The sequence below is a fragment of the Sabethes cyaneus genome, chromosome 2, assembly GCF_943734655.1.
Source record: "Sabethes cyaneus chromosome 2, idSabCyanKW18_F2, whole genome shotgun sequence".
Taxonomy (NCBI): Eukaryota; Metazoa; Arthropoda; class Insecta; order Diptera; family Culicidae; genus Sabethes; species Sabethes cyaneus.
The window spans coordinates 181,155,493-181,174,415 of record NC_071354.1 but is presented as its reverse complement, the minus strand read 5'-3'; the positions used below and the strand labels follow the sequence as shown (position 1 = coordinate 181,174,415).

Here is an 18,923-nt window from a genome sequence, read left to right as displayed (position 1 = left end):
CAAGCACTCAATTAATTGTAGAAGTATTGAAAAAAAATCTTTTACTCATATTTTGAATTTGCAGAAGCTCAAAACGAACTTTAATTATAATTTGAAATTGTCAAATTCACAGGGTAGCCAAAGTGCTTATTATGCCAGGTATTCTCAGCTGGGATCATTATCCTATTTGCATTAATTAATTTTACTCTTTTGGCACGATAATTAAAAACTGTTGATCATGTAAGTCTAAGAAGGAAATACAAATAAAAGGCAATGAACAGACGGCGAAAAGACAGTGTAAAGACGACGAAAATGTGATAAAAAGGTTACCCAAAACTGACGAAACTATGGCGAAAATACGATGAAAAGTTGACGAAGTGAACGACGAAACACGGCAAACATACGACGGACTTTCTGGAATCTGGAAACATGAAAAGACAACAAAGAAAAACACCAACGAGGGAACGAACGAGGGGTTCACGTTGGACTACGAATGCGGGTACAATACAACAATGCTTGACAATTGGAAAATGTTCAGCAGCTTATAACACAAATTTATAATTTACTATATTTTAATAAATGCCATATAACACTTATATTCATTTGTTAATTGAAATTAAGTTTAAATATTCTAAATGTCTGTACTCTGTATATCATTTTTAACTGTTTCTTAAAGTTTGTAGGTTTACTAAGAGTTAATTCGTCAGTCCACAATTACCTACACATCTTCTAATGATTGGCGATAATTTTGTGTTTTGACAATTTTTGTATGACTTGCAGCAGAAGTCAACTTAAAGTTTTGTGTGGTGAATGCCGAAATGGTTAAAACCACATAAAAAAATAAATAAAAAATAATTTTTAGTTACTTGGCTGGCTTGAAACTGGTATACACTTGACGAAGTTAGCTAATTTAAGGAGCTTGCTTACAACTACGGTTAAACCAATAAAATAAATAACTATTCTGGGTAATCATTTACTATACTATTCGTATTCGTCAATTTAAACGAAATTGTTGATAACACCATTCATTGTGATAGATGTGATAGACACCATTCATTGTGTCTTACAACTAACATGTGGACAACCAGTCAAAATATCAATTAGCTAATGTCCTCTGCATCTTACTAGTACCTTTCGACTCTCTACTTCACACAGCTATTTGCATACTTGACAGAAATACAATTGAAAATATGTAAAGAATTGCAACTGACGCAAAGCAGCAAAAAAACGCTCAAAAACTACTCTCGGATAAGACTGTCGCTGGTTTTCCACGCTTTGAGAATTACTTCGTCACCTCACTTGCACAAATATCCCATCAGCCCAGTTTCTGTGCAAAACATCAGTTCCTAACAAATTCTTGCAGTATCTAAATGCAATCTGGCAAAAGTAAAAAATGGACAGTCCTGCATGAAGGCGAATATCAGGGGTGTGAAATTGTCAAAATTTTGCGGACTAAACATCCAAGGATGGCGATAATTTGGAGCCAGCCCGCATATCGAAAATAACAGCTAATAGTTAAATTATGACTAAAAGGCTGTGTTTAACTGCTTTTTACTTAGTTTTATTTGTTTTAAAATGAATTAACCAGTAAGTAAATGTCAGAAACAAAGGTACCAAAACCAATGAGTGGGACATGTCAAACTACATGCAGACAGCCACACCATCCCTCTGGCGAATATAAAACGCTTTCAGCGCATGCAGTTTTACCCCTGGTAGTCTTCTTTTATCTATCAGCCCGTGGACATGACTACTATTTTCTATCCTTCAAAATAATTCATTCGTGAATTGCAGTGCTGAATAATTGCTCGACTAGCCTGTCAGTTAATTTTCTTGTTCTTGACTGATATTTCTGATTTCAAAGTTTAGTTTATTAAACTGCTTGCTTTTTAAAATCAACCAGAACCTGGCTGAAGGAAATTAATTAGAACTTCGGAACAATGTTTGCGTTTATTGCAATTTCGTTTGCCGTTGTCGGCAGTTTAACAAAATCAGAAAGATTGTATTGTACACACAACCACGTGGCTGGCGTTGAACTCCGTTTGGTTCACACCGTACAGATCTATGTTAAAAACGAATATCCAGTGCAAAAATCGGAGTATTTTTGGATAAAAATCGCCCTCACGTACCCAGCTATTAAGGTGAAATTAGTGATCATTAAGATATCATCATTTTATATTGTTTTGCGAATAGAATAGAAACTGTAAGCGACAAATAACCAAATGCATTGTGTGTACAAGCAGTTTGACGATCAATGTTATTAAAAAACGGGAGTGTTGTATAACATGTGATGAACATTTCAGCTAAAGTCACGCGAGAGCTTAACACAAAATTCGTTGGTATTCTTTACCCAACGTAATGTTGCCATATCTTCCGTTGAATTTCTTTATTACATGACGAAAAAATCACAATCTTAGTATTTTGTATGGCACCACTAGCTTACTACGAGCAAGAGATAAAAGAAAGAATACGAGAATCCCCCTGCCGCATGAAATAGATGCACTCTGAAAAATCGATACGTTCATTTACCGGAATAATTTTGGATACATCTGGTTTGCAGTCGGCATGCATTTCTTCTTATGTTTAAGAATAAAGTAAATAAAACTTGCCAGATTTTTAGATGGAATGGCTTATATGAGTAAAAGTCGCTAAAACGCACATTTTAAGTGAATCGGTGGATGAAAGCTGCACAAGTTTTTACCTCAGTTGTACATACAGATTTTTTCATAGTGCATGCAGAGTGTCTTTTGCTTGCGCAAATGTAGATTAGGTGCTCGTGTGCTTTCATATTTTGTAAATTTCTGTCAACTGCGGAGCTATATTGACGGAAAGTGAGCCAGATATTGATGTGCTACAATTAAATGTTTCTAACTACTGCATTTCAAGTAAAGTAAAGGGCCGGTTTTGTTTAAAATATTCAGGTAAAATGCGATACGCGATGACGTTAGTATTGTGTGTGTGTTTTATACTGAGATGATTTTCAAGTCTATGTGCTCATAAGCAGTTTTCTCGTCAGAAGAACATTTTTGTCGATGGAACTGAGTTGCATATTGAAGATTATCGATATTGTAAGACAGATAAACATTTATCCTAGCGAATCTACTGTACTACACTTAAAAAATTGCAACTAAAGAGCCATTAGGACCGGTACGGTATTCGCTCTTGTCTGCTCTCACATGGCGTGGCTGCAACTATCCTGGAACGAAAATTGATTTACATTAGCCAGTCCATGACTGCAAATGTCGCCTGTTTGCAGCGTCATATAGCGAGCAAAGCGCCTGAGCCACTTCGTTGGCCTCGAGGTAGGACGCTGGTCTAACAAGCCAGACGTCGCATGTTCGGAGAGGCTGATAGAGTCAATAGAATCGTTGTACTAACGTTGCAATTCTGCAGGGTTAGTGCAATGATTCTATTGTCCTGCATTTCCTCCAGCTGCCTGTGAAGTCTGTCAAATAAAAACAGAAGATCCGGTTTCCAAATCGGAATGTAGCACCTAGAATTTGCTTTGTTTTGTAGCAAGCAAAAACGCGGTTGAAAGTGAACCTTGTACAATAAATTTCGAAACGACGATATCTATGACGGATTACCACCGGTGGGGTCCAAGCTTAGATCGAAGTATAAAGTTACTGTAATCAGCTCGGAAGTCGAACAGCGATTGAATGACGATATGTAATGGCTTTGCTTTTCATTTTATGTCATATTAATAGTCTTTATATGTCAAGAAGGCAGCACATCGTCATCGCCACAAGTTTATCCTGCTTCTCAGTATTGAAGCAGCAGCAGCTGAATATGATCTTTTTTTGTTTTACTTGTCTTTGACTCTGTGGCGGTTCAACGTTAATCTTTTTTTTTTTTTTTTATTGAAGGTGAAGGAGTGTTTGGAATGGTAGGGGGGGGGATTGTAGTTACTCTTTCTTGTAAAAGGAAACTACACTAAACAGTGGTGTGTTTAGTTGTCATCCCTATCTGTGAAACAAGGTAATTACGTAGAAAATATATGGGGAAATTTGACCTGAAAGTTTTCGTTGAAGTTTTTTTTTGATTATTTGGAATTATGTACCTCTTGTACGAGCTACCTTCCTGAGAGATGTAGTCCTATGTCAAAATATTTGAATTAAGGCAAAAAACAATGGCGGGAAAGGTATTATGCCCCCTTAACTTACTTTCTCGAGTGAAGTGCAAGAACAGCATGGCATGTTCCCGTGAGTACCAAGATTGAAATTTTGGTCAAATCTGGTACTCGTAAACGAGTATCACACACACTTATAAAACCAGGTAATTAGATAATGTAACTGGAAATGTAACCTGCTGGAACTATTTGTTTCACAGAAATAATTAACTGCTTCTACTTTTCTGTGAAACAAATCTCTAGACTCCTGTACGGAGTGCTGACGCTTCTAGGTTGAAACAGAAGTGGATGTTCAAACAACCCAGGTAACCAATAAGAATTAGTATAAGCAGTAAATCAATCGTTTATTAGCATCCCTGGTGTTTTATACTTCAGGTTGCTGTTTATCAGCCTTTTGACTGCATAACTGTTGTAAATTGGCATCCACAATTTTATTTAAATTCTTCTTGTCGGTAAATAGCCGCAAATAAGCATTGCCAGCACTATATGAGTGCTAGCAGTAAAGTAGCCGCATATTTTGCCAAAATAGCATTTAAGTAGCATTTAAGGCAACTTAAATGTTTATTGGCTTGAATTTAAACTGCATTGGAAATGCTTATTGGTTACCTGGGAATGCCATAACCGCAAAGCGGTAAAATAAATCCACTTTTGATTTTGTCCCTCATTTGGTAGGTTTTCGCAGGTAAAGCAATACGTGAATACGTTCTATGAAAAACAAGAATAGATTTGGTTTTCACGAATGTACTTAAAGTTAAAAAGCTCGGATTTTTACACTTAAAAAAAATCTCATTGTTTTTTTTGCCCCCTTCAGTTTTCCAACAATAGAAGGAAAAAAACTTAATAACATGTTTGTAAAGGCCAATTGAAAGTAAGCCAAGAAACTGCACTGAGTAGATTAACTTCATGGAGAATCTAACTGTGTAGAGGCGGTATTTTATGTCACTATTTTATTGTCAGTTGAACCTTCTAGAAACTCATTTTTTTTCAACACGTCAATAAAACTCATTCGTTAAGCAGCTAAATTGGCTAACTATGGGCAAACATGGGCAAAAACGGGGTCCCAACTCTAAACGACACGAACGCCTACGTATACATTGTGCGCGTCTGAGTAATGAAACGCTGGCTTTTTTCGCCCAACACCCGCGAGGCAATCCAATTTTGTGCTCCGCAACAAGTTTTAAATCGAGCAGCGACCACAGAACCGATTGCCCAAAATCTAATAAAACTGTCAAACCAGATGGAACCGCACCGGGAGAGCGCTGCTGCTGCTGCTGTCCGGTCTTTACGGTCCCTCGCATGTTCGCAGTGCAGAGCGCAGTAAATATCCGCATTAGAAAGTCCAACTAACCGAAGTAGGTACTCCTCGTTCCGAGGACATGCATCAGAGTTGGTGGTCGGTCGGTGATGCGGTGGTGGTCGCTAACTTTTACGATTACCAGCGAGCGGTAAAACCGGAGAAACGAAGGCACTTAGCCGTCGCAAACCGTAGTTAGCTGCTCCTCGAGCGAGGGTAATATCAATAAATGTCTAGATATCGAAATGAAAATATTTTTCTTGAATCGGATCATTCCGAGTCGGCCCTTGCTGATCGATACACTTTTGCTGGCTGGGGTTGGCCGCACTGCCTGCCTGCCACTCGGCACTCGGGAATACCGAAAAGCTTTAATTAAATCCAATCTAGAGAATAATAAAATATTTGAATAAACTACCGGTAGCGCGTATGTACGGTGTGTGCATCAGTTCGCTGAACATCGGTACCGGAGCGTAGAAGCAGGGCGTGTAACTTTACGCGCCAACTGATGTAGTGTTATGCAAATCTTCCTGCGGTTCGCTCCGGCTCCAGTGCAGGCCGGGTCTTGCGAGGAAGGTGAATAACGATGGTACATTTTTCACAAGATTGTTTCCAAACATTTTTTTATGATAATTCTTTCCTTACAAAGAGAGTTATAGGTACTTCGGAAACTGGAGCTTGTTGCTGCCGCTGCAGCGAGAGTTGAAGTTCGAAAAGGGTTAATTAAATTCTTGTGGCCCGTCTGCTGGCTGGCCAGAGTTGAAACAGATTAGTCGATTTGCCAGGCGATGGCGGGCTTCGCGTTCCGATGGGTTCGATAACCAGCGGTCAACCAAGTTCTTGGCGTAGTGCTGCGGGGGTAATTAGAATTTATAGCATCGATGGACGCTTTCTGGATCGGCAATCTGGTAACGATGGCGGAAAAAATATGAGGTGATTACGGCTTCCGTTCGTGTCTTAATTGAACATGTTTCAATGTGCGACGACGACGACGACGACGACGACTGAAGGCGGCCTTTCCAACCAGGTCACTGAATTTATGGGTGCAGTTTCGATGAAGGCGGATTAGTTTAGTTTTATTTCCCCTACGGCAGTGCAGCGTTCTAGGGCAAATTTATCTAGCAAAACTGCACAGTTTGTGCAATTAGAACTTCCCTCAAGAGGAAATAATTTTCAGTTTAAATCGTGTTGTTATTATATTTCTCGTGATTTTTTTCTCAACTCTTACCTTTTAGCACTGTCCAGAAAAAACTCGAACTCTTTTCCCATCTTGCAGCAGAGCGCCTTACGAAAGTGTCCTTGCGAGCAGTTGGTGTTGACCATGTGACCATCTGGAAAAGGAAAAGAAAAACAAAAAACAAAAGTTAGGTTGTGGAAACGAAGCAAAATGAATTGGACATTTGAAAGGTAAATTTTCGGCCGCGAAAGGATTTTTCTGATCGAAAATTCCTGCCCGGTCGGCCGGCCGGCCGAGGAACGGGAACAGAAAAGTGTAACAAAACCGAATGGAAAGCGAAAATGGAATAAGTTAATCAAAATGTTGGGAATATTTTCATAACATGAGCCGTAAGCTCTGCGGATCGTCGGTTCGCGTCGAATAGGAGGGACGTGTAAACGTAAACTCGAGCACTGGCCGTTTGGCGGGTCCTAATTAACAATAGTGTGATAAATGCTGTGGACAACCGTAAACGGAGAGCGATTGAGTGAGTGAGGCGGTGAAAGGAAAGGGAAAAGAACGGAAAGTAGGAAGCTAAAGGCCGAAAAAATATTTCGTAAATTTTTGGGATATTTATATGCTTTTGTTAACTTTCCATTGTGGATGTTCGAAATGTGGCTGATAGTTGGACTTGAAATACATTCGGAGTTTTATTTACTAGGAGCGCAATAAAAATAATAATGTTGTTTGAACTTCGAGCCTGCTGATTTGGGACCACCATGCTTTAGACCATCACGTGTTACAAGTTACGCATGAATTATGCAAATGCAAAAATATTTTTCTATTTATTTCACATGAATATAATGCACTATTAAAATACGTGGCGGTAATGCTTATTACACAATAATGCAGATCTTGAATTCAGTGACATGGCAGTTTAGTTCAACCTAAATTCCTTGTTCAGATTTTTTTCTCGCTTCAGACCCACAATAGACTGGGGTCCGGGACGGGCCACAGTTTGTTTTGACACCGAAAGATGAGCCCGCGGATCGGCGGCGGGTGGCGGCAAGTTCAACAAATTAACTGATTGACTGGTTGGCTGGCTGGCTGGCTGGCTGGTAGGGGCAGTGCTGCGGGTTGCGGGTTAAATGGGATCGTAAAAATGTCAACAGTGAACTGATGGGACGCGACGACGGAAGGTGAGGCGGCACGAAACTTCAAATGCCATTGCTCGCATGATTGATGTTTTGCGGATAGAGAGTCAAGACAGAGAGAGAGAGAGAGAGAGGCATGCCCCTGTTGCCTTCAAATTCGTTGTCATCGACGATTCAAGCAATTTTATAATGATGTATAGTATTCTGCATTGGACACTAATGAAGTTACGTTTTGACTTCTCTCTAATTCCATTGGGGTTTTTCGACATTCGCAAACGAAAAAAGTAAAACTTACAGGTACTCAATGACGTCCGTAACGAATTGGTTGCTTAGTTATAATTCGGGATTGAATAACTGCCTCGGATATCTGTATCGGAATAAAACCATTAATTGGAGGTATTATCAATTTCTTTGATATACCGGCTGACTATCGGCAAGTACACAATGACATATTACAATTGAAAGCATCATTGTTAGTTTTCACATTTATCTCAACCACATCTATTGACCACTCTGAAGTCTACACAATTTTTAGCACAGGAAAGTTCACTGAAATGGTCATAACTTATTTGCCTTTCAATATTTTTTCACCAAATTTGCACTTCAGTTGAAACGGAATAGGCCATTAAGCCGTACCCGAACCTTCTTAGTAGACACTAACCTTTTGCAATGCCTACTGCAAACAGTGGTCCAAAAGGGCTAAATGTGGTTGTTTGTATGAATACCCCCATAAGTAACATCAGTACATCAGTTAAAAACAAGAAACTATTTTTTTGTGTTAGGAGACAGACACGGCAGCTTCGGTAAAGTTGTAGAAAATGTAATATCAAGTTATTTTGCTGAAGAAATGGAATTTATACATCCATCATGTGTAGAGTTATAAATCAATTTCTTTAGAAGTTCTTCAAAAAACAATTTTTCATTCTTAACTTTCGTTAGTTGCATTTTACAAAAATACTTTGTTCTAGGCAATTATCGAAGTACTCAAAATCAGGGCTTGAAAAGGGATCGCAAGTTGAATGTGACTGCCGTGAATGCGAACTTTCCGCATTCAAACTCCGCTTTTTGAACGATCATTTGACTGTTTTTTTGAATTCAGTCAATCTCCCGCTTGCGCTGCTGCCGTCTTACAATTCATGCGGCATCTCTGCAGAAGCAAACAGTCAATCTCCCGTTTTGCTTTGCGCTTTGAGAATATAAACTGCAAACTGACTGGAAGCATACGGTGACGTATTTTTTCGTTTCTCTTTTTGTCTCCAAATCGGCTGCTCACAGTAATAGTTTGTCACCCGGACGTCGGTCCGACGCAAGCAAAATATTCGTTTGTATTGGACGGAGTCCGACCGACTTCTTCCATGCACATGTAGTGGTTGTTTTTTTGTAGTATTGAATCATACGATTGTGCGGTTGCTTTTCGTTAGCGTGGTGATTGCCAGTCATTTGACTGTTTTGCAGTCATTCGCTGCTCTAAACGGTAAAGGCAACTTGATCGAAACGAAAATGTCAAAAAGCATTAGAACGCATTCATACTGTTGCGTGCATTCGGCGTTTGACTGAGCAAACTGCCAGTTGTGTTATGCATAGCGTTCGTATTCCACCTCTAAACGGACGGTGTGAACTTGAATGCGCGTTGGTGTGACTGCGGTAGAAAAAAAGGATCGGTCGAAGCCCTGCTCAAAATACACGTTTTTGCAGAAGACTGCAAATCCCTAGGGCATTTCCTCACAAAGTTATCGTTTATGTCATTCATGTTATACATGTTATGTTATAATTTCACGATGACGAACCCCAACAAAAGCTATCGCACATTCAAGCTTTATTTTTCCTCAATTTTGCGAGCTTATAGGGTAGAATGTAGGGTAGAATGTTAGGGTAGAATAAGGCAAGCATGTTTTTTTGCGGTTTGCGTCCGCCATAAGCACAATACATGTAAACCACTGTTTTGTGTTAGGAGATAGAGATATGGTTTCTTCGCCAGTGTTCTAGAAAATGTAAAAACAAGTAATTTTGCTGAGGATATGATATTTCTATCTTCATCAGATGACGAATTATTCAGCATTTGGTATGGGAGTTGAGTAAAAATTAGTTTTTCACACTTAACTTTTGTTAGTTTCAGTTTAGAAGAACGCACTATTCTAGATAATTGCTGAAATACTCAAAACACATGTTTTTATAGAATATCCCAAATTTCTAGGGATTTTACTTGCAAAGTTATCGCCTATTTGAGAATGTTATCGAAGGCACCCATAGAACTGATTTTGATGGCTTAGCCACAGTCGCAGGTCGACTGGCGATCTTAGTTACTTTCTCTTGATGTTGATCAATTCATTCGCACTTTGATCGTCAATGATGTCCCCATACATCGACCCGCTGGCAAACCTCCATGGGGAAATGCGCAACTCCGTCAGTTGAAACGTACAAGATCCTCTGAACGATCGTAAAGCTAACGTTGCTTCGTTGGAACCTCAACGTTTTTCGTGTAACAGAGGCAGGGCTGTCCTTACTTTTTTAGCTCTAAAACCTTAGCCAAACAAAATTCGAAAATGTTATGTGTGGAGCATTTATAGAGTCGATTATTATCCATAAGATTGCTGAACTAAATATTGCTCCATCTTGAGTATTCACGGTGCACTTCCAGTTCACATCGGGCGGTGCACCCAGAGCGCTCTCTGCGCACCATCCAGTGTGAAGTGAGAGTGCGCCGTAAATACTTAAGATAGAGCAATATTTAGTTCAGCAATCTTATGAATAATAATTGACTCTATAAATGCCCCGTACATAACATTTTCGAATTTTGTTTGGCTGAGGTGTTAGAGCTAAAAAAGCAAAATAGGTGCACTGAGTGCAGGACAGCCCTGAACAGAGGAAATTGTGGAAACTGCTATCGGAAAATTAAAATATCTGTTAGTAGTAGTAGTAGTAGTAGTAGTAGTAGGGGAAAGCCACCATCATTTCAAGGACTTGCCAATGTATGTGGGTAGAATTACAGTAGATCCAAATTTGATTATCAAATGAATTTCACACTAATGCTGTTACAGAAGGGCCAAAAGGGATTGGGCGGACCCACAAGCAGAGGCACTTGTGCGCATTCCGGGGTTATAAGAGTCGCCTTCCAGCATTAGGATCCTTCCATGTAATAATCAATTTCGCTATACCAACTTTAACCCACGTGATGATTTGTTTGTTTTGAATTGAGAAGTGCCATATTTGCTTCAGACCTTAAGGATTCAGGTTGGCAATCCACTCCGTCATCCAGCCTTCCACATTTATGATATCAATAATAATACTGTTAATATATGATATGATATTAAGATGAAATGTGGTATAAATGATAAAAATAGAACAATCTCACCAGCAGTCCTTCGTATGGAATAGAGTAGCGTCCTTTGGGTTCCATAAATGGTTCTTATTTAATTTTAATTTTTGAAAGTTAATTTAATTTTTCATTCTGGTATCCATGTGCAGTATTAAAACTCGTTTTGGCCAGTTTTTACTATATAGCAGGAGATGCTTCATAAGCTAAAACGAAAAAAATAATTAAAATAACTTATTAGGCTTACCTATTAGCTAGGCCGTGTGGCTCCGCCGTCTGCCCAAAACCGCGGTTTTGAGACCAGGCAGCCGGGAACCACCCAGCAACGCACCTCCTAGCTTGGCTACTCAATAGAGCATTACCAGGTATGGCCACGTGGAGGCGCTAGGTAGGGGCTTGGGATGGTTAGAGCTATATTGGACGCTCATTTGCCTTCCCCATTTCATACCCAAAATTAAAATATCTGTTAGTGGCCGGATCTGACGGTATTGCATCTTGCATCCTGAAATAGTAATCTACTGTTCTCACTAGACCTCTTTCGCTATTTTTCAATGTTTCAATCCAGTTCTCTACTCGTTGGAAAGAATGTATAATGTTTCCTGTATACAAGAAGGGTTCTAAGCAACGTTCAAAACTATCGGAGAACTACATCGTTATGCTCCAGCTTTAAGTACTCGAGATAATCGTGAGTGACGCTTTGTTCATAAACTGTCATCTGTCAAGCTGTCAAGATCGGTTCCGAGTTTTCTAAATTCTTCTGCAACATCATAAATCGCTGCCTTTTTCTGTTTTTCTCTCTGCTCTGAAACAAATTTTCTTTGAATCTTAGGTTCATTGAGCCTGTACAGAAAAAATTGACAGCCAAGCGGCTACTCTCAATGCTTTGTTCATACTACCAGTTCCTCCTCGGAGCTCTGTATGGGAGATAAATTTAACGTCATCGCTATCCTCCTTGGCGGAGGAGGTATAGTACCCTATCCCCTGCCAATCGTTGCCATCCAGCGCAAAGTACGCGTATGGTTCGCCATCCATTATGACAACTACGCCACGTCGCGTTTCACCGTAAAGAAGTTTTTCATCAGCACCTTCAGCCTGTCCTTCTGCGTGTTTGCCTACTACTCAGACACGGCTGGCCTTGACTGGCGCTTCCACATAAAAATGTCAATTTTTGGCCCATTACACAGTGCTTCATCACTGTTTGACCGATTACTCCCGGACCCGAATCCCGAACTAAGACGCTTTACAATGAGACCACACACGCTATGTCCGAAGGCACTTATTGTTTCACTTTCAAGCACCTCAGATTTCTCTTCACAGGCTGTTAGTATTGATCAAAACAATGAATTTAAAGGAGGTCTTAAAATATTCTATCTTGGGTTTTTTTTTTGAAAAATTCAATTTTTAAATTTATATAGGGGTCATTCCCTCTCAAGTGATCTTACCTGTTGTAATCGACCACGTCCAATTTCAACCAAATTTGGTATAATTGCTCATTCTAACCCCACATTCCCCACATTGTGTCACTCTCTTCATTGGTTGAACAGTACATCGTCGATGTCTGGCAACACGGATTCATCATTTTAGTCCACCATTTTACTAATACTCACTTCCAACGTAATGCATTGCATCGACAACCGTTCTCAGACAGACGTCGGACATTTACACAGACCTCTCTGATGCTTTTGACAGGTTGCATCATCGAATCGCCGTCGCAAAACCGGACCAATTCGGTATGAGGGGACCGCTTCTCCAGTGGATTATAACGTATCTGTACAATAGTCTTATTAATGTTTTTATCAACGACTTTCTTTCGCAAGCTTTTACTGCCTTTTCCGGAATTCCACAAGACAGTCATCTTGGACCGTTGGTTTTGCTTATTTATTTTACCTATGTCAATACCATGCCTAAATGTGCTCGGCTTGCATTCTCTGACGACTTGAAACTGTTCTCAGACGATTAATTGGACAGTGTTGCACTTCAGGAGCAGCCTTTGATATCCACTGGATGGTGTAGGTAATAATAATTGTTTGATTCTAAACCCCGAAAAATGCGAAGTGATTACGTTCTTCAGGAAGCTCAACCCGATAATGTTCGAATACCGACTATCAAGTGTACGTTGTGTAGTTTGCATCAAAAATCTTGGGGTACTTCTCGACTTCAAATAGAAATTCAAGTGGCACGATGTGGTCATTATCGACAAGGCTTGCCGGAACTTGGGATTTGAATCGAACCTTGTAGACCAGAGCCGTAGATTGTGGGATGCGCCCCTGGCAAAGATCCGATTTAACACTCCCTTGTTTCTTAAATCAGTGCTCCTTTCAAGTTTATTATTTTTGATAAGATTTTAAACCCTCAACCAGATTCTGAACCTGGACTAAATTCTGGACCATATGTTTTTCAGATATTGCTCCAGTATTGTAACATATTTTGGAACAGATTTTGACTAGATTCTGGACCAGATTTTGGATCAAATATTTATATTTGATATTTTGGTCCGCATTTTCTTTCTTCAGATTTCGGAATAAATTTTGTATTAAGTCTTGAACCAGATTCTGGAACTAGACCAAGTAACAAACCCGATTTGGGACCACATTTTTCATTAATTTTTTTAAGCCAAATAATGGACCTAAAGCAGATTTTGGGTCGCATACAGTGTTTTGACCAGTTTTTAAGCCATCAGCCAGATTTCAGATCAGGTTTTGAACCAAATCTCGGACCTAAAGCATATTTTGGACATGGACTACATCGTGGACAACATTTTTTTTTTATCAATTTTCATTTGAATTTTCGGAACAGCTGTGGACTAGATTCTGGACCAAATATTGAACCACTCTTTCAATAAGATTTTTGACTAGATTTTGGATTCAGATACCAGACCTGGTCTGGACTACATTCTGAACTTGCATTAGATTTTAGACCACATTTTTATCCGGTTTGGACCAACTTTAGGCCACATTTTTATCACATTTTGGGTCTCATTTTTGTTCAGATTTTGGAACAGATTCTGGACCTTGGCCATATTTTGGATCTGAACCAGATCTTGGAGCTACAGCAGATTCTAGACCAGATTTTGGACTACATTTTTATCAGGAAAGGAAAGGAATCATATTTGGAAAGGTTTTGGACCATATGTTAGATCAAATTTTGAACCAGATTCTGTACCTGTACCAGAGCATAGACCTTGCCCTGAATCTGGACCACATTTTTATCAAATTTTAGACCAAATTTTGTAACAAACTTGGGTCCAGATTCTGGAACTTGACCAAAATATAATAAAACAGATTTTTGGCTACATTATTGGTCACATTTTAAACCACCAAACAGATTTTGGATCAGGTTTGAATCAGATTCTGGACGTGGACCATATTTTGTACCAAGACTAGATTGCGGACCACTTTTCATCTGTCAAATTTTGGTTTAGTTTTTGTAACAAACGTTGGAACCGAATTTAACTAGATGCTAAACCACAGATGCTTTGGACTACATTTTTTATTAGATTTTGATCGTATTTTGGACCCGGTTCTGGACATGAACCAGACGTTGATGCTCCATCAGAATCTAGACCAGATTTTGGATCTCATTTTTATCAAATTTGAACCAAATTTTGGATAATATTTTGAACCACATTTTTGATCAGATTTTGGATCAAGATGTGGGATCAGATTTTGTACCACATTTTGAGCCAAAATCAGATTTTGGATCAGATTTTGGTACAGGTTTCGGATCAAAAATTTTCGACCAAATTCTCAAACTGGGTCAAATTATCAATCTGATTTTCGACCACATTTTTTATCAGATTTCGTATTGGGCATTTTTTAATTAGTTTTTGGACTCAGATTCTAGACCCGGTTTTTGAACCGTAGCGTGATATTGTAGCGGTCCGACTACTAGCGCGCTTGGCGGCGGATCTGGCCCAATTCTGGCAAATTGCACGCTACGGTGCTGTTTTAAACTATTATAGAAACATTACCGCAGCCTATAGGAACACAGATTAATGTCAGAGAAAGCAATGTTTTGGTTATGTTAACCATGCTATTATTTTGGTATTGTGTTCGAGGCCAATGTAATGGCATTATCATCATACAGTACAATTCGAAGCCGGTAAATGGAGCATTCGAATTGTCATTAAGTACTATCGACATAATTCCACCACTTCACCTAGTATTTTGGTATTTTTTGTTTCATATTTTATTCTAGTAATATTTCGTATTATTTTAATACTGATTATTATTTCTCTTTATTTTCTTTCCGGTTATGTTATGTTCATGAAGCTCAAAAGTTATGAAAACCTGTTTTTCTTCTATATTTGGTTAAGTTTACGAATGAAGTTTGAAAGACATAATGTTACAGCAACGACATCTGTTTACACATTAGGAGCATTTTTCATCTACTTGCCCTCCCGAGCAGGAGCGAAGAGCAAAATAATATAAAGACAATATCAAACTGTGTTATAATGGTATATTTTGTTATTGAATAGATAAGGAGATACATTGATAACACTTTTTGTTATTGAATAGATATTTAAAACAGTGGTTGTAAGATGAGTTTAATAACTGATTTTGTTATCATATCTTATTTTGGCCTTTATGACATTCCAAATATTTCATACAATTTTTGTTATTGATTAAAGAGATTTTAGATTACAAATATTTTGTAAAATGATTTTTTTAAATCTCATATACTACTGCATTTGTTATTCAATATCTTAATAATACTAAAATATGTTATTCTGAACTCTGAATACAGTCATGTTATTGCTTTGTTATTCATATAACACAAGTAGCTATTCTTTTGGCCTTAAAGAAGTAAAGTTTTGATATTATTTTTTGTTATTTTACCAACTATGTCAGCCAAAACAAGACCAAATTTTGATATGAGTTATTCGATTTCCAATAACACATTTTGATATTATTTTACTCTTCGCTCCTGCTCGGGCTGCTTAGAACATTAATTAATTAGTAGACAATAGTAGAAAATGTTTGTAAAATCAAAATCTGAAATCTAAAAAATATTTTTTTTTTAATTTTTCGATAGTGGTCGTTCCTTAACTTCCCAATTTATTTTTATTTCAAAATAGACAGTGTAAGAATTAAGTACATACTTCCAAGATTCCAAGATAACAAAACGATTGATGGTTCACATCGAAACATATTTTCAACAACCATCATCGTCAATCACTTTAGCGTTTTGAGTTGCTACCCCGAATGTCGAAACCCACGGATTCATCGACTGTTTTACGACAATTCTAGAATATCACCCCAGTGTTTTGTCTATTTTCCCAGAATCCCCAAACGCTTCAGCCCAAAGCCCCGGCCACATACAAAACTTATCAACTTCTTTCAATCGATCATTTCTAGTGAGATACTTTTACGATCCGACCACCATCAACTTAGCTTGGTTCGTAGAAAAAAATCCCCCACCGTACTCTACGTACGGACTTGCACCTAGAGAATTGATGTGAGCAATTAATCAACTTCGATCGCCGTGTTTATCTTGAAACCACTTTCGGCCCAGGCAGACGGTTGTCAGCTCATAGTTCTTGCACCAACAGCAGCAGCAGAAGCACCCTGAAGCAACGATTTTTATTCGATTTTAATAAGACGAAAGAACTCCGAAAATGAACCACACACGCCCAACCAGTCAGTCAGTGGGTCCCCGTGTTTGTTTCAATTTATTTTCCTCTGTTTAAAATTTCCTTCCATCTTCTCCCACAGCAGCGCCAGTCCAGCGACTCGAAGCGGTCGTTATGTTCGATGTATTTTATATTCATTTAAACTTTTTATGACAGTTTATTCACTAGCCAGCTAGCCAGCTAGCAAGCCAGGGCAGTCGGGAAGTTTTAATCGTTTTATAGGACGACTTGCACTCGTCGTATGGGAACGCTGATGGTTCAGGTTTATTCCTAACTTCCTCTCCCGGTGGGTAAAGGTTCTCCGGTCGCCTTCGGCTGATGGATATCTTCCGTCAGACCAAAAAGTGGGGGAAAGTTTATTCTTCGAAAACAAATTTCAAATTTCTTTATGTTCAAAATTGCTTTCGGAATAGTTGCAAAAATCTAACTCTTTTCAACTCGAGCAGTTATTCTGGTCGTCGCCGAAATTCCCAGGAACTATCGCTGAACTTGCTCGGCGACACGGTCCGGCGAAACCTGTGACGGAGACAAACAAACCTAATTAGGACAAGTTACGTGCGAGAAGATCCAGAAGCTGATCTTTTTATTCCTCTACCTCATCTTTCTCCACTTTAGATTTACGGATACGATTTGGCCCCGACGAGCGACGGACGACATAACGCAAATCGCGTCCCCCCGAAATCCCAACAATCTAAATAAATTTCGGCTTGTTAGCGAATTCTGATCGAAATACCTCCTAATGATGTGAAATTCTTCAAGTGGTTCCACGCAAAACTTTTTGCTTCTTTTATTCGCTTTTTGATGCGGTGAAGTGATGCTTTCAATGCCGCCCGGATTCTTCGGACCCCGGCCGAAAACAGCGCGGGATTTTCACGTGACGGACAACGACGACGACGGACGGTTGCGTTTGTGGGGTGACAGCTGGAGTATAAATTTTCTGGGACCTGTTTCCTTTCCAGCCCTATGCGTTCTCAAGCGTGTTACGCTCTGCTTTAGACTTGCTACCATTGTCCGGCAGTCGATCCCTGATCAGCGATTGATATTTATTTGCCTTTGCGTAAGTTGCTCCGCTGGTGATCCTAATCTACGATTGATTTTTTACAATCATCAGTAGAAAATGGAATTTTTATTAAACTAGCGTTCATCGAATGTAATTTTCACTCCATAATTTTCAAAATCTAAATGCAAAATCGACAGACTGATATCATATGTCTGTTTGCATCATTAAGTTGGAGTAATTTAGATGCTTCGAAACATTGATTCTTCGTGATGAACATATTCCGAATCCTTCGTCCATTCAAGACTTCGAACAAATTGACCTTTTCAAGGTTCCGAACGATGTTCGATCTTGTCACCATTAAGTCATTAAAAATAATGAAATCAATTTCTATTTTTTCCTCAATTATGGCGTCAGCCGTCACAGCAATGTCTTATCGGCTGTTTTGTTTAGGACCACTTTCAAGATCCCACTGAACACTGACTGATCGAGCCTGCGTTCGAGGACCGGTAGAAGGCAAGTCCGTGCCCGCTCGTTCAGCCCGTGCGCGAATATGTCAGCAACAATAAAATATTTTAATGACGCCCACGTCGTATGTTGTTTGCATAATGAAACAAGCTCGGCATCGAAATCTTTCAGCATCAGAATTTCGATTTCGTTTGCGGTCTTCCGCTAGAACCGATTCGCACCGTGTCACCAAACGGAATAAATTTGAACTCTTGGCTCATGGTTTTCCTTGACAGGCCCATGCCAATGCTCCCTCTCGCTCTCTCTCTGTCTCGCACAATCTTTTTAGCTATTTCCATACCCGAAAAGGTTGACCGTATGCCAATTAACACTCACTTCCAAACAATCCGTTCGTCTATCTGATTATCATAAAACAGAGCGACGACCATTGGGCCGAAAAAACTTTCCCAGGACGATGAATCTTCGCTGATTCCGGTGTTTTATGGGTTTCCAAATACATTTCGAACGACTCTCCAACCAGATAACTACCGACTCAATCGTATTCAAATGTATCCTCCTCTCCTAAGCGGTCAAAGCCGCCCCGATAAGCCAAAAATGTCGCTGCAAAGTTGCGATCGCTAAGTGATTCTAGGAATGTGCCGTGAGTCGAACTCTGTCGAGCAGCGAGAGGCAACCGATCGTGGTGCTGATCGATGGATCTTCAAGGATTGAAGAACACCATAAAAAAAATAATTGCCAATAAAAGCTCACTTCCACTTTTGTTTCTGCTGCGTGTCTCCGATCCGACCGTGATCCACGGGAGAAAAC

At 39.3% G+C, this 18,923-nt stretch overlaps 1 protein-coding gene across 1 annotated transcript in view; it reads right to left on the bottom strand.

The window, feature by feature from the left end:
* LOC128736412 (fringe glycosyltransferase) overlaps positions 1–18,923 on the bottom strand; it is a 265,753-nt gene that overhangs the window by 150,116 nt on the left and 96,714 nt on the right. Inside the window, exon 4 of the mRNA XM_053830895.1 lies at positions 6,625–6,727. Coding sequence (XP_053686870.1) covers positions 6,625–6,727 — 103 coding nt within the window. The remainder of the gene's footprint in view (positions 1–6,624; positions 6,728–18,923) is intronic.